This window comes from Ambystoma mexicanum, chromosome 10 (genome assembly GCF_040938575.1).
Source record: "Ambystoma mexicanum isolate Mex_15411 chromosome 10, UKY_AmexF1_1, whole genome shotgun sequence".
Classification (NCBI taxonomy): domain Eukaryota; kingdom Metazoa; phylum Chordata; class Amphibia; order Caudata; family Ambystomatidae; genus Ambystoma; species Ambystoma mexicanum.
Window position 1 is genome coordinate 922,119,210 of NC_090932.1, and position 16,902 is coordinate 922,136,111.

At 46.2% G+C, this 16,902-nt stretch overlaps 1 protein-coding gene across 2 annotated transcripts in view; it reads right to left on the reverse strand.

Annotated features, from left to right (window-relative positions):
- The window catches only part of USP13 (ubiquitin specific peptidase 13), a 748,772-nt gene that overhangs the window by 488,463 nt on the left and 243,407 nt on the right, over positions 1-16,902 (reverse strand). For both annotated transcript variants that reach the window (XM_069618675.1, XM_069618676.1), the window contains exon 5: positions 11,786-11,928. In XM_069618675.1, the coding sequence (XP_069474776.1) occupies positions 11,786-11,928 (143 nt within the window). The remainder of the gene's footprint in view (positions 1-11,785; positions 11,929-16,902) is intronic.

Consider the following 16,902-nt stretch of genomic DNA (forward strand, 5'->3'; position numbering starts at 1 on the left):
CCGCACCGAGGGAGGAAACCGCTGGCAATGCAGATATACCGCCGGGGTAAGGACTGACACACCGTCCTCCCTCTGCAGCATCCACGCATTCTGTTGGTTCCCCGCGCGAACGAAGATCGGGACCATGACAAGGTCTCTGTATCACGAGTGAAATACTTGGAATAGCAGGGTTTCCTGCCGGGGCGCCCACTCAACAGAACACTAACGCTGGAGCCCAGATTCACTTGCAGGTGAAGGCCTGTGGGGGTGCCGTGAAAGCACGGATAGAGCTTTTGGACCGCAGCACTGCTCACGCCCTCAAGAAAAACTCCCCACTAGAGGGGCCTCATATACTGGGCCGCAAGGGTCCCAAGGACAATATCAGACCCAGGTGTACCCCACCTCGACAAGACACTCTCTGGCAGAGCGCTGCCTGCCCTTTCTTCGCAGCCGGTGGGTGGTTTGATGGGAAGTCCCAGTGAAGTGCAGTGCCCAGGGAGAGCTTGGAAGCACTGGTGGACACAAGTCACTAGCATCCAGGTAACACAAGGCCTGATACCTGGGCGAAGGATTAACGCTAATACGAGGGAGTGAGGGCCCATCACGACATGCTAAGGGCTACTTTGCACCACGGCGAGCTAGAACCTGCTGGAAAACCCTACGCAACACAGCGCAAGATGTCCGCCTCACGACACAAGAATAAGTCGGCTTCAATTATGGACTTCTTTTCTGGGACAAGGCCCAAACAGCAATGCCAACATGAAATTACCACGCAAACGGAGCCACCCCCCCTTGCGGTTGACCCTATAAACACTCAGGTACTACAGGCTATTGCGGCACTCCAGACATTTATTGAGACCAAAATAGGCGAATTCAAGGCCGACGTGCAGCTCATACGCCAAGATGCCCATAATCTTACAGATAGGGTGAGCAACGCGGAGGTGAACTTGCAAGACACCACGGATACCGCCACAGACTTGAAAACCAAGGTAACTGAACTAGAAAGGCAGGTTGCAAGACTAAAGGCCAGATCGGAGGAGGCAGAGGGGAGGGCTCGCCTCAACAATATACGTATTCTTTGAATTCTGGAGGAAATGACCCAACAGAATACGTAGAGTCCATGATACTTCAGGAGATTGGGCCTGGCAGGCTCACACAGGGATTCTCAGTCAAGAGAGCTCACCGATCTCTTAAAAAAAGACCCCCACCAGGATCACACCCACGCCCGATGATTGTGAAGATTTTGAATTTCCGTGACAGAGAGACGATACTTAAATTCTCGAGAGAAGGAGGCGAGATCAAACGGAATGGCTCCAAAATCGTCATGTATCCTGATTATACCCCCAATGTGCAGCGAGCCAGGAACTCATTCATACCAATTAAAGCCCGATTACGCAACTCAATCTCAAATACATGCTCCTATACCCCTCCCGCCTCAAGATACTTTACAAAGGGAAGGCGGTTTTCATGGAAACCCAACTGCAGCCAACATGTGGCTGGAGCATAATATCGTAGCCGAAGGCGATGAACGCACTTAGGTCTAAGCAGGAATCAGGAATCCTACGAATGAAACCTCATCATGTTACGAAATCTGAACATTGCATCTACAAGGTGATATTCCGTTGAGAAGGTAAAATGTGCTTCTATGGACGGGAGCTCAGACGATCACACATGGGCACTGTCACAACCCACCCCATTGCAACCAGTGCCAGCCTGTTGCCAGCGCTACATCGGCATCTCACGTCCTGGATAGGCCAATGGGAAGCGGAAGCCCCCGAGCGTTGCCCTCCCAAAGCAGCTGATGGGGGCAGTTCACAGTTGTTCCATGTTGTTAATCCACCTCTTTGTGTGGACGTTTTGGACGAAAACGTTAACAAGTCTCCACTTTCTAAAGCAATTCAGTCACTAAAGACACGGGAGGGAATAGACCATCTACCAATACTGATCAGCCATGAGGGGAGGCATCCAAAATACAAAGCCAACAGGAGGGTGAACCGGCTCGGCCGGGAACGAACACTCAAACTTTTCTTTGTATTAACATGGCCACACGCATCAAGGTTGTAACCTGGAACGTGAGGGGTTTGGGTACCTACCTTCGTCGCAACAGGATTAAATCCAACCTCCACGGGAAGAAGGTGGGACTGGCCCTCCTACAGGAAACCCACCTAATGAAGGAGTCCATCGCAACGCTTCAGACACACTGGGGGGGGGGCAGGGGTTTGTATCCACATACTCCAGATATGCCAGAGGGGTGTTCACATGGATTAGCCCCCATGTCCCCTTCCAACTCAACAGAGCTGAATCAGATCCAGAAGGAAGGTATGTGATATTGTGGGGCCACATCGAGCAAACTGAAATATGCATTGTTAATTCATACCTCCCCAATAGAAACCTACCAGCACATTTAGACCTGATGTATGCCAAGGTCACACAGTATAGGAACAGATTGTTTATTTGGGGGGGGGAGATTTCAACTGTGTCAGCAACCCAGAACTCAACAGGTCCACCCCTCTCCCCGGAGGCCCGTCGGCATCCACCGCGGCACTGAATGCCATGCTGAATCACCTAGACTTAGTGGACATCTGGCGGGAGAAACATCCAAGAGACCGGGGCTACTCCTTTTTCTCGTCCCCACATAACCTCCACACCAGGATTGACTACATCTTCACTGGCAAAGAAACCCTACCCCAGATCGATACGGCGCAGTACTTGGCCGGACCATCTCCGATCACTCCCCCTTAATAATAGAATGGAGCACCGCAGGGACCAGATCTCCAATACCCACATGGAGGATGCCCACTGAAGCGCTAAAAGACCCAGCATTCAGAGACGACCTCAGGGAGTCCCTGGAGAACTACATAAAGGAAAACACGGATAGCCTTGACCATCTAAGCACATTATGGGAAGCCCTGAAAGTAGTTACACGAGGGGAAATCATAGCAAAGGCAGGGGGAATCAGGAAGCACCTGAGAACCGAACTGGAGCGATGGGAAACCGATATTGAACAGCTTGAATCCAGCAACCGAGTTTCCCTGCAAGCAGAGGATGAGCTCAAGCAAAGTAGAGCTGAATGCAAAAAGGCTTGGGACAGGCTAGCCAAGTGTGATTATACTACCAGGACCAACAGGGCACACACCCAGGCAGACAAACCCGGCACACTATTAGCCTGGTTGTGCAGAAAAGAGCACCTCAGATACCCGACCACATCCTTGAAAGGTGCAGACAGCACACTACACCAGACCCAACAGGGCATCATGACACGTTTAAGCAATTCTATGCCCAGCTGTACTCCCATGACGCCCAGGTGCCCTCGTGCGAGATATCGGACACCTTGGAGCAAATAGGTCTGCCTAAACTGCCGCTTGCACACAAAGAAGCCCTAGACTCAGACATCACCAAGGACGATATAACCGAGGCGATCAAGTCCCTGGCCATGTGCAAAGCCCCGGGCAGCGATGGGCTGCCCACAGAATTTTACAAGACTTACAAACCTGAGTTAACCCCGCTGCTGCATGAGGTTTTTCAGGAGGCTTATGAACTGGGATCCTACCTGAGAGTATGCGTGAAACACTGGTGATTCCAATGCTTAAACCCAACAAACCTGCTGAAGATTGTGACTCTTACCACCCACTTGCAATGATCAATTACGACGTCAAGATTCTGACAACGATCCTAGCCAAGCGGCTTTCCAGGGTAATAGGAGGGGTGGTGCATCCTGACCAAAATGGCTTTGTACCATGCCGCAACACCACCGCCAACCTCCGTAGGCTCCAACATGTTTTGTCTCAAACCAACCTAGACAGGGGTTCCTACGCTCTGCTCTCCTTGGATGCCATTAAGGCATTTGACTCCATCTTCTGGGATTGGCTGCTGGCGGTGCTTCGTGAATTCGGCTTTGGATAGAAATTCATTAGGTGGGTCAAGGTCCTTTATACTAAACCAAGGGCACGAGTGAAATCCAGACGGCTTATCTCTGCAGCCTGGGACATACAAAGGGGCACTAGGCAGGGTTGCCCACTCTCCCCCATGCTCTACATACTTGGGCTCGAACCTATTGCCATCTATTTCAGAACATTTTTTTTTGATGCCAGCATACGGCTAGACGGGACAGATCATAAAATATCCCTGTACGTGGACAATGTCCTCCTCTATATAAGAGATCTGCACCTGAACGTCCCGACCATGCTGGAGGTCCTTGGCAACTTCGCCAAAGTATCGGGCATACAATTTAGCAGAAGTAAATCCTGACTCTTCCCATTGGGAGGCCTCAAAAGTAAACACATGGATGACGTGCCTTCATTGGAGGTAAATTGGGGACTCACCACATTCCGCTACCTTGGAGTCAACATTTACCACACGCCTGAACTCATGCATGAAAATAACACAGCATCAGCGCTGCCCCCTCTACCCAAGTCGATAGGGTTCTGGTCCAGACTGCCCCTGTCCATGATGGGAAGGGCGTCCATCATCAAAATGATTGTTCTCCCCAGATTTCTCTATGGATTTCAAAATGTGTTCTACTATATTAAATCTCCTTTTTTCCGACTACTAGAGACGATACTTAAAGACTTCTTATGGGGGAAAGGCAGACACAAATTGGCACTATCCACGTTAACCCTTTCATACAGACAGGGTGGCATTCAACTCCCTGACCTGGAGAAGTATTATTTGGCAGCCCAGCTCAGCTTAGTAGCCAAATGGCTGGCTGAGGACGTCACTCCTGAAACGGCACTACTGCAGCACTCAATCGCCCCAATCTGGCTGAATGAACTCATCTGGGCTCCCCAACACCTCACTGGCGGGACCCCCTTTTTTGCTGCCCTAGGAAAACAAACATGGCTTAGAACAAAATCGCTTCTCCACCTGAAGCACGCATATACCCCGGACATTCCGCTCCTTTCCGATTTGTGCCAGAACAGTGTCGATCTAGCGACCATTAGATATTGGGAACGGGTGGGAGTGTACACCTGGAGGGACTTACATAACGAAGGCTCCTTCCGAGACTTCTCCTCCTTACAATCTGAAGATGATATGCCCAGTGGCCAATTCCTTTGATATCTAAAGATCCGGAAACTAGCGCGAACCAAATGGGATACTTGGCCTGTAGAGCCCGAGTCCAACCCCTTTGTGACACTCCTGTACAGTCTGGGGGATGGGTGGAGACCAGTGTCTCAAATATACTGTCACCTCATAGACAGGCCTAATCCCCGCAGCCTTAAACTAAAACTCAAATGGGACGGAGACCTGGGGCGAGAAATGACCGATGGAGAATGGGAGAGAGCACTGGCGTTCCCTAAAGAGGTTTCTAGGAATTCAAGATTCAGATTGATCCAGCTAAACTTAGTGTATCGCTCGTACCTAACACCGCACAGAATAGCAAAAATCTACGAGCAACCCCAGCATAACTGTCCATGGTGCAACAGAGACAAAGCAGACCTAATGCACATGTTTTGGGAGTGCGTCAAGTCCCGACAACTCTGGGCTGAAGTTGAGCGTCGTTTTTGCAACAACGCAACAACTATTGAAACTTTGGAGCATGTTATTGTGGACTGCCCTGAACTTATGAACCTAAGACAGTCACTTTAGTAAACATTTGCCTTATTTTAGCCAGATGAGACATGACCATAGATGGCTTGCTATTTCCACTACCACCTGCATGAGTATAAGGCTGGCTACAATTCACTTTCTGCGAGCCTTAAATCTACTAAAATAGCCCGATTTTTAACAATAGCTGCTATATGGAACAATGATTGTCATACCTGTTCATTGCGTATCAATCGTTTAAGAATGCCAAACCCAAATGTAATTATTAGCCTTGGAAGTGATGGTGTGACATTTGGGATGATTTGTGGGGTTTTTTTTTTATTTTTTTTATTTTACTTGTTATAATTTACAAAAAATTTTTACAAGAAAAGAAAAAGAGAATATGGTACAATTCTCTACTCCAGTTGTCTCATCACTTCATCTGTCTGATAACATCAGTGGTTTCAGGTAGCACATTGCCGGGTCTTTTCCTTTTTCTGGTCACCTTCCCCAAATGAATCCACCTTGTATTCAGAGTTTCAAATTCATGAAAAAATGGGAGACCGCTATTACGTAGCTGATGTTATCTCCCTCTATTAAGCGATTCCACCAGTCCTCCTCATTGCACGTCCTTGACTCCTTCAATAAGTGACCCAAGTGTGCCATTCTCAGCCTTATTAAAGCGCTACACACTAAAAGTGGGGTTTTATGATTGTATGCTTTATAATTCACTGTGTTTTATATGTAAATGTAAACCTTTTTGATAAATTCTTGTTTTAAATTGAAAAAAGTTGATTAAATTCAACTAAATTCATTAAATAAAAAAAATGTTTTAAAAAAAGTAGTTGAGCGAACCTGTAGGAGAGCTGGCATGACCAGGTATGAGTGGACCCCTAGAGAGTGCCTCCTAGGGACTTATCCCAGATTAGCTAAAATCAAGCACACAGTAAAGCTCTTGGACCTGGCATGCATCCTCAACAAAAGGACCATTGCCATGGCATGGAAGCGACCAGATGGCCCACGCTTCCATGCATGGCGTAATGATCTGGAACGCTGGGTCGGGGCAGAGACTTCGGCCTGGGAGGAAGGCATTGCCAGGTCCCCTAAGGATGCGAGTCAGGCACTTGATGCTTGGAAGGCCCTCACAGGGGCTCTGGCCCACCCCTCCAATGACGACAAACCCCCTTGAATGATTCACCCCTGTGCTTACTGACCTATTCCTCACAAGACACCTGAATGGACCACCGCCTGAATATACCTGTCCCCCCTCCTTTTGGACTCCTGCCTTTCCCTTCCCGTGTTGACCCTCTCAAAATGAACTATTTATTGACCACTTGGAGACAATTACTGTTGTTATTGTTAAATGCTTCATGTTGAAGTTGTTTATTGTTCATTAAATGACTGGTTTATATGGACAAATTTATTCTATGCCGCAGTTGGCACCCACTGCCACACTGCTGTTGTGCCTATTATAAATGCCAATAAAGAAATTTAAAAATAAATAGAGGGATATTATTGCACAATGAGGGTGCCTGTACTTCGAAGCTGGTGCCACCAAATCTGACCAGTTTAAACCTTGGTTGCATCAGCTTGAACTTGTCTTGGGACCATAATTTGCGGCTAGGGTGGCTTACCTTGAGGAGGTTTGTAAGATATTTGGGAGCCTCGTGGTTCCAGAACTTGTAGGCAAGGTTTAGGAGCTTGTGTGTGATTAGATGCTTTAGAGGGGAGCCAGTGAAGGTCCCTCCTAGCATTGCTTATTTGGTCTTATCGAGAGAGACAATGAATCGCACAAACAGCACAGTTTTGGGTTCCTTCGAGCGCTTTGATGTTGGCTTGGGACGTGCCAAGCAGCAGGCTGTTGCAGTAGTCCTAATGAGATTTCACTAAGGGCGTAGCCAGTAGAGACCTACTGCTGGTAGAGATGAAGAGACATATGTGGTTGAGCAATTTAGTGATGTACCCGCATGTGGCCCGAATATGCGTGACCTGTGGTCTCATCGTGGGTTTGGCATCAAGAAGGACACCAAGCGTCTTCATGCTCTTGGCAACTGTAATTCTACTGCCAGCAATGGTGAAAATCTCGTATTTGGTGCCATGTTATTTCAGTCTTGGCCCTGATGCGACAATCAGGAACTCTGTCTTATCCCTGTTAAGGGCAAGCAAGTTGGATGCCATCAAAGCATCGATAGCCTCATAAATGGTATTAATGGCAATGGAATCCTGTATGTAGGTACCCGACAGTTGAAGGACGACCTGGGTGTCGTTGGCGTAGTTGGTGTATTGCACACCAAGTTCATCCAGGAGACTGAGGAGGGGCGTTATGTAAATATTGAATACAGAGGGGGCGATACACAATCCCTGTGGGACTCCACGGGTTATGGCTGCTGGGAAGGGGCTGGTGTGCTCAGTGGCTACTCTAGCATTACGGGGCCCCAGGAAAGATGAAATCCACTGCGCTGCTGAGTTGGAACCTGGTCCCTTAATCTGGTCACCAGCAAAGAGCGGTCGACCAGATCAAAGGCAGCAGAGAGGTCCTGGAGCATAAGATGGGCGTGTTGACCTCTGTCCATGATGCTGGTAAGGTTGGACTTGAGATCCAGCATGGGGGTCTCTGTGCCAGCTCTAAAGCCTGAATGCCGTGGGCCAAGGATGTGATTGCTTTCAATAAATTCTTGGCGCTGGATATTTGCCACACGGTACATGATCTTTAGCACGTTTGTTATAGGTCGGTAGTTTTTGGCTATCAACGGGTCCAGGTTGCGCTCTTTCACTAAGGGTGTTATCCACACCTCCTTTAATGAGAGGGGGACACTTCCTTCACTGAACAAAAGGTTACATTTCGCCGCCCATGGGGCCAATACATCAAGGCAAGATTTGAAAATACTTGGAGAGGCAGCCGTCACTAAGACAGGAAGTCGGTTTCATGTCTGATATTATCTTCCGGATTTCGGAATTAAGTTCACTGTTGTATTTAAAGTTACTGGGCACGTTTTTGTCTTCGGTGATGGTAGGGCCAGGGGGGGGAGGGTAGGTGGGAGATCATGTTTCCCTGTATTCGCAAGACTTCCTATTTGGGTGAGTATGGCCTGCTGGTGTCCTAAGATTTTCAAGGAAAAATCATTATGCATCTTCTGACATCAGGCTGAGTCCCTGTTGAGTACTGATGATATGACGGATTTACCTTCAAATTCCCTCAAAATTGTAAAGAGTTCCCTAGAGCTAGATTTGGCGTGGGCTATCCTATTAAAACTTGTGGATTTTGCCTAGACGATGGCTGTCTTGAATTTTTTGACAGATTGCTTGTAAAGAAGGCGGGATTGAGGAGATGGATGTTTCTGCCATTGCCTTTCAGATGCCCTTTTTATGTGCCTTAGTTGTAAGATGGTGTAATGGAACCAGGAATGCCTACGGAATTTGGGTTTTATCATCTTAGTCCTTACTAGGGCAAGAGCCTCGATGGTGTGATCCAGGGTAGCTGTTAGATGAGTCGTGAGATCAGTGGAATTGCTGAATGAGTCCAGGGGGATAGCCTGGCTAAGAGTTTGGTGGATAATTTCAGAGGCGTTACATTTGCTTCTAGTTGTTTCCAGTTTTCTTAAAGTTCCTTGGGAGAGCATCCAGTCTCATAGGGTCTGCTTGTAGATGAACAAGGGTGTTTACTATGCAGTGATCAGACCAAGGACAGAGGATAGCGGTGGTGTTCAGTGTGACAAAACCCAATCAAGCGTGTGTCCCCTTTTGCAATGTAATACCCATATACCAGGGGTCTGCAACCTGCAGATCTCCAGAAGTTTTAGACTATGTCTCCCATGGTCCCCTTGCATTGACTGTGCTGGCTAGGGCTGATGGGAGTTGTAGTCCAAAACATCTGGAGAGTCAAAGGTTGTAGACCCCCGCATATCTTTCCTTCACTACCACATCATCCAGATCCCAACTATCCAGATGATCCCTGCCCCCATGTTGCCCAACCCCAAACAGTATCCCTTATCAATACAAATAGCTTCTGCAATTTGTAGAAAATCCCTCTGACCCTCGCCAACTAAACTCAAACTGCAATACCAATTTGTAAACTTCACAGGACCAAACCCTTTCGCCAGTGGCTGTCCATGCTTTTGAAAGACCAGGACTGACATCGTTGGTATGTATTAGCATCAGTTTCCCCAACAAACTTATATTGGCAGAGGAAATTTACCACCAACATTGCGCAGGTACTCAAAGGAAAACTAGCCATGCACAGGTTCATTTTCACCATGCGTCAACATGCATTTTGATTATCGTCACTTCTAGTTCCATGGCATTGACCACTATGTTTTTCTAAAGCTTTTGGTCTCTTGGTATCAGTGAAGAGTGTCAAAACGTTAACCAACCCACTCAGGAAAGCAGAACTATTTCTCTCCTGTCGCCTGGTCCACATAGCAGTTTTGACTCGTTGTGACATAGCACCTGATGTTTCAACAATCAGGTGGACCGCAACATCTTGGCACCAGTGACTATTGCGCCACCTGCAGGATTTACACTGCTGCCACATTGTCCAATGTAAACAGCACCACCTGCCTGCAGAAAACCTACACGTGCTCCCACCTTCTCAGCCACATATGACTGACACACATTTCGTTTTCATAATGAGCCACCCAAAGGAATATTGGATGGGGAAAAGGAAAAAGAAATGACACTTCCCACCAGGAGTGTCAGCAATCACATTCAGCAGCTATTTCCACAAGCGTTTAAAATGAATTATATATTCTGCCAGCACATTTACAAACTAAGCCTTCCTTTCTTACCTGTTCGTGCCTTCGCACTCTGTTGTTCTCATACCATGTTCTTTACCACAAAATGTACCACAAATGTAACCTGTGCTGGGTCTACGGACTCTTTGTAACTAAGCAACTGTTGTCCAACTGGGGTCGCTCACCTGTAACTCCGAAGTAAGCCTACCTTCATATTCTTACAGCGCCTCGTTGCCCAAGGGTTGTAGGGCGCTTTACAAATGCAGACATAAAATAAATAAATAAATAAAAATATACCTGAGCCCCAGGGTATATGCCCCCTTTACCTTGGAGAGAATTACAGCGCACTTTGTGGGTTTCGTAATTATTGCATATGGGAGAGATCTGTATCACATGATTATCAACCGCTAGGGTATCCCGGTTGTATATTTGGTAACTCACCTTCCTCTCGGTCTACAGACATAGGTGTGATACAGTCAAGTCGTACGAGACAGTTTGCTGTCCATTCTCCACGTTTATGATGGACTTGGAGATGGTTCTTTGCAACAAGCTAACTAGAATGCAATACTTTACAATTGAACTAAAGCTACAAACAAGCAATTGGTGCAATGCTCAGATGCTTTATCACAACTACAGCACTTCAGCAAGGCTAATTAATTAAATTCCATTTCTATTAAAACGAGCCCAATCCATTCCTCTTAAGGACACATGTCCTAGTCGAGTTTACCCAATGTTACACCTTATAGAGTAATCGGCCTGCAGTGTAGCGCTCCATCCTTCTAATGTCTAAAGCCCAGAGGTCGAAACTTAGTGCGATGGCCCTCCAAAAGTCAGGTTTTTCCTTTAAAAAAAAGGGACCAGCATCCTAAAAACCCTGTGAATGGCCCTGCCTCTCCAATTCCTGAGCAGATGTAACCTCTACACTGAATGGCAAAGTTCTGAACTACAAATTACAGGTCCTGCAAAACGTTCCACAAGAGGACGAGCATACACAAATGTGAACATTGTACCACTTAGTGGTGCCGTGAAGCTATTCTCATTATTTGTAAAATGACTGCTGGTCTCAAGTGCAAAACAGTAAAAATCCTGTAGTCTTGGTTTTGAAGAGCACAAGAAATATAGAAAAGTAGCACCGGGCATGCAACTGATCAAAAATGAAATCTCATTCATATCTATAAAAGTTTATTATTTACAGGTTTTGATTTATGGTATGTGTTTTGCAAAACTGCTTCTTCGAGGCCCCATTATCATGCCATTCTGTGGCAAAATCCCCATTTTCTTAGGATGAAAAAAGGACCCTCTGACTCCGAGCAACTGGGATCCGGGACACCCATATCTCAACGCATGCCTTATTTGTGCTAGAGACCACTTCAAAGTGTAGTCAGAATCAAAAAGTCCATTTGTTTCAGAATCAGTCTAAATAGATCAATAAGCTTTTAAGGAGAACACATGTAGGTTGTTTTATGCTTATTGTACCTCTGCAGATTTGTGTTGTTGCAGGACAAATCGGGGAGCGCCATTACAACATTACACGTTTTCCCCTGGCCCCTTACCTGGGTGGGATCCGCACACCATTGTCTAACTGTGCCAGGTTATTGGCATACTTGGACACCGGCAGTTCATCTTCCCACGAGTCTGGTTCTTGTTTTATGTATGGGGACTTTGAATTTAGTACAGCATCACAAGCGATAGTTACCTGCAACAAATACAAACCATTAGGAGATATAGCCCATGTACCATTGTATTTGTATACGTCGTATACACCAAGATGATTTATGGTTCAGCCCAAAAAGTACAACAAACCAAGTCCAAGAAAAATTAGGCTTGCAGCTAACATTGTGAACGCTATTACCACATAGTCAATAAAGGCAAATGTGTGGACTTGTGGTTTTGGTTTACGTTGACATTTGCTCATTGATTGCAAACTAGGGCCCAGCATATGTTGCTCGTGTATGATATGATATGGCATTTGTAACGCGCCTCTACACAAGTGTTTCAAGGCGCGACGAGGCAGGGAGGGGGAAACAAGGGGAAGACAGACAACGATCCTACTAGGCCAGGTGTCATTTAGATTGCGCAAGTGCAGGGGTAGAGGGGGAGGGAAAAGTGCAAGAAGAAGGGGAGGGGGGGGAAGTGCAGTACAGGGTAAGTAGAATAAAAAATAAATAATAGGGCCAGCTGGTGGCAAGTGCAAGGTAAGTGCAGACAAGTGCTGGGGAGGGAGGGCTGTAGGGATACAGAGACAGTCCCGCAGTGCAGGGGTTGCCAGGGAGGCAGTGCAAGTGGAGAGTGGCTGGGCCCAGGACCGGGGTCGGTGAGAGTGGCCCAGTTGCAGATACAGTGCAGTTTCAGCAAAGAATTAGCAGGGGAGAGAGAAAGCAGAAGCAAAGAGGAAGGTTTTGAGGTGCTTCCGGAACCGGAGATGGTTTTCCTCATCATTTAGTTTAGTGTTTTTCAGCGCTTTTTGCTGGCAAACCAATAAAAAGCATGAACAAGGAATATCTTTCTTGTTTCATAATGTTATTAGGTCACGTATTTTAGGGCTTTACTAAAAGGGTTCTAAAATACTTTCCATACATAAATGCAAGACAAGTATACGTAACAAGCAAGATGCAAGCAATACAATATGCAATGAGAAAGTCTGGCCAAACATTCAAGGAATGCAAACATGCAAAACCGAAAGCTGTTCAACACTGGCATGCAGAAAGTTGTGCCTACTGATTTAGTCACCTAAAAATAGACGACTGCTTGACTTCACAGAATGCTTATGGGAATATTCTCTACTGCCTACCTTTATAGTATGGTTTACAAAAAGAAATAAGGAATTTTCACTTTAAAATGAAAACGTTTTATGTTTTAACAAATGTTTTCTTCTCAAGTAGAAATGTATGTTTACAAACATGTAATGGGTCAATAAAATTAACAAGATCACAAAAATCAACCAGACTTTATCAAAGAAATTGTGATTCTAGAATCCATACTGTGGCGATCACCTCTACCAGGTTGGGGCATCCCATTGGTGCTAATGCAGAAAAGGAAACATATCTTCCTTGATGCCTTCAGCTTCAGTGTCATTGTCAGAAAGCACCTGTTCCTTTTCTTTCTCTATTACAGGTAAATCAATAAAAACTACAAAAGGGCAATCGCAGACCGGAGAGCAGCAACGAAGGAGAGATGAGATACAGATGTGGTACGTTATAGGAGAAAATATCAGTCGGAGCAGGCAGTGAAGTGGATCTGAGACAATACAGACTGCTTTCTGAACAACCTGATTTTTTGGAGCAACCAATGGGGGTGTTGTCATTGGTCATTGTTGATGATGCAGGAATGGGTAAAGGGATCTGGAGTTTATGTCTTTTTAAAGCAGAAATTACTTATGGCAAGCTGATGCCACCGGCAGATTATAGCACTGATGTTAGGTTGTAAATTAGAACACTTTTCCTTTATCTGAAGACCTGCAGAGGCGAAAGGCCTTTTGTACAAATTATAATCAATGGATGTCAATCTTTTCAGCCGACATATATTTTGATTATCATCTGTAAGGGAGAAGCAAAGAGGATAAGGATGTTGCAAAGAAACATCTGGAAGGATGGGGAGAGCATCACCCAGGACCCTGGGTATAACGCAGAAGATGAAAAGCCAACAGAAAATGAGAAGGTGGAAGACAAGGGGCAGGAGGTGAAAGGCCCAGTAGAGAGGAATAGAAGAGCTACTCCGAGGTGGGAAAAAAGCGGAGGAAAGAGTGAAGAAGGAAAATGAATAAGTCACAATAGGAGAAGTCAAGAAGGAAAGATGCTGCAGGCAGAGTCAGAGAGGAAAGGTGCCCAAGATCCATCCTACATCTGACAGACCAGTAAGGCTGGAGGCGGTACGAGCAGATGGTGAAGGGACACTATGATATGAGTTTAGAGTGAGGACACAGTGAGTAATGAAGACAAGGGGACAGAGGAGATGGAACCACTAGGAATGAGAGTATTTTGGAATCGAGAGGACGACAGCCAGTGGACAGAATGGGGTTAGTCAGAAAACCCCAGAGTGCAATTTAGCCGTCTCTCTCTCCAAAATCCCAATCAACTTGCTAGAGACTGGATAGTGATCTTAGGGACTACAGTTAGTTACCCTCACCCTCCTTCCAGTCCAGTGGTTGCCCATCTTTCTATAGCAGTAGGGAGTGAGACCTGCACAGAGAAAGTGAAGGAAAAGAGGAGGCTGACACCCACCAGACTTGTCAAATTAAGAACTGAGGGCACTCAGAACACCTCAGACTGACTATTATCCTTCATGGAATGCCATCCAGGGGGAACTAAACTTTGAGAAAGTTGATTTCTGAAAATATTTTTTTTTGTTGCACCGTTTCAAACACGCAGAGTAGCAATCCTGTTATTTGTTTGAGTTGAATACCTTTACTTTTGCTACTTTTCCAAATAAAATCCCTTTTAAACTGGCACTTTGATCTATATATGTATTATTGTACTCGTCCTGGCTTTCGACAGGGCCCTCCCATGCCCAGGTATACCTTGATGTAGGATGTTAATGCAGTTCTGCACCTGCTCCTCTCTTTGCCTCTGAACAACTTCCTGCTTCTGTGGCAGTTGTCTATTAAACTGGTGTGCCTCTTATGTATTGTGTGCTTTCAAAATGTTTCAAACATGCAGTCACTGGACGTAGGAAGGAGGTCTAGCCTAGTTAGCGGTATTCAGTTCTTGCTCACTCGCAAGATTAAGGCATCATCGACAGTAATTTGTTAATCAAGTTTTGATGACTACACCAGGTTGTGCATGGTGATTTGTTGGGAGGCTTTTGAAGCTTTGCAAAGCAAAATGAGACCATCGGATTCCTGCCATCTTAGTATCTCATGGTGGATCTTGCATAGACTAGTTTCAACTCCCACCCTGGCTTGGACATGGGGAAGGACGGAAGCAAAGGCATGTATCGTTTTGGTGCTCAATCAGCAAGGACACAGATTGCTTCTGAAGCATACCTAGCAGGTGGGCGGCAGGAAGACGTCCTTAAATGGTTAAATGGTAACCTTCTTCACCTTTTACCTGAAATAGATACAGCATACCTCCACCTCAGGAATATGTGGCTATAATAGCTGAAACCATGTCTTGCCTTAGAGTTAGTATAGTCCTTACTGTCCATGACCAGATATCAAGACTGTATCAAAGATACTGAGGCGGTTACTTTCCCTCTGTGACGTTGTGGAACCATCCCAGTCTCTAATATTTTAGGTGTTACAGGTGTGGTGAATTTCCCAAACTCCCGATGCTCACCGATTGGGTATGGCGGGCCACTGGGGACAAGGTTGGATTGGTCAAGATCCGTGGTACCTCTGGGAGGGTGTCATATGCGGAATAATGAGAACCCACTAATCTTCTCAATGCATGGTACATCCCAGCATTATCAGATGAAGACCAATTTAGGAAGAATAGATTGCCAGTTCCAAGATTCATAGGCCCTAAAGAAGGAATGTGTAGTTTCCCCTCCTGGTCAGAGTTAAACCTGGGAAACTAGCCAAGACACTGATTTTATGAACAGACACTCATAGGTGGAATAGAATCACTATATTGTACACCACAAACCTGCAGAAGTTGCAAACAGCAGGCAATAGACTGCCAGACTGCAGTCCAAGCCTGCAAACCCACAGTCTCCATGAAAGACTCACTTGTCAGACCAGAAGCTCCGCCGAGCAGGGAGGAGAGTGTAGGACTCACTCTTGCAAAGTCCCCATTCTGACAAACGGGAACAAAATCGGCGAGGAAACAGAGTTACACATACTTGCAATCTGCATGGGAGCGCAATCCAAGATGACGCTTACACTTACGCCTATCAGAGGAGTCCCCTGACCCAAACCAAACCTACAGTTACAAGAAGGCTAGGAAACAATCTCTAGTTGGTGAAGGGGGAGGTTCAAAGACTCGTCCTGAACTATAAAGTTGGCAAGAGAAGCCAACTGTGAGGGAGATCCTTGGGGGGAGACACTATCAGAAGAGTCATCTTTGATACAAGGGAAAACTGCTGCAGACCACACTTTGGAGGAAAATAAGCTGAACAATCCAGATCACTTGACACAAATGGATTAAGGAGAACAAATCACTTTGCAGAAGTAGAACAAATGGCACAAGCTGCAACCCACCAAGCCAAGACCAAAATCCAAGCCTTGACTAAAAGGAATTGGAGAGTGAGCCACCATATCCTCCACCAGGACCTAGAGGCAAGGGTTTGCCCATGGCTGGAGGGTTCAACTAAATATGGTCTATCTGACAAGTACGTTGAGCAGAGGGGGGAATAATACCGCTTATTACCTGCAGGTGGCAGGCCAGGTAAAGTCAGGCCCCAACACAGCAGAAGAACTATATCATAAAACCAAAGGCTCAGATGAAGTAGCCATGGAAAGGTTGGAGATAAGACCTCTAGACCCTGATACAGGTGAGGAAGCGGCACATAGTAATGGAAGGGGACCTAATGAGGTCAGAGAGAACTACTAGGAGACAGACAACTCCGGAATTGCTGCGGGACAGAGAAAGGAGAAGGAGTTTTAGTGACCTAGGAGGCAAAGAGGCATCCTTCTAACCAGAGACCAGTAAAATCATCTTGGGCTGAGGGAATTTCACACAGCCAACCATTGCAAAGGTGTTGAAGAAGGAAGCGGACACAAAGGTGGCATGGT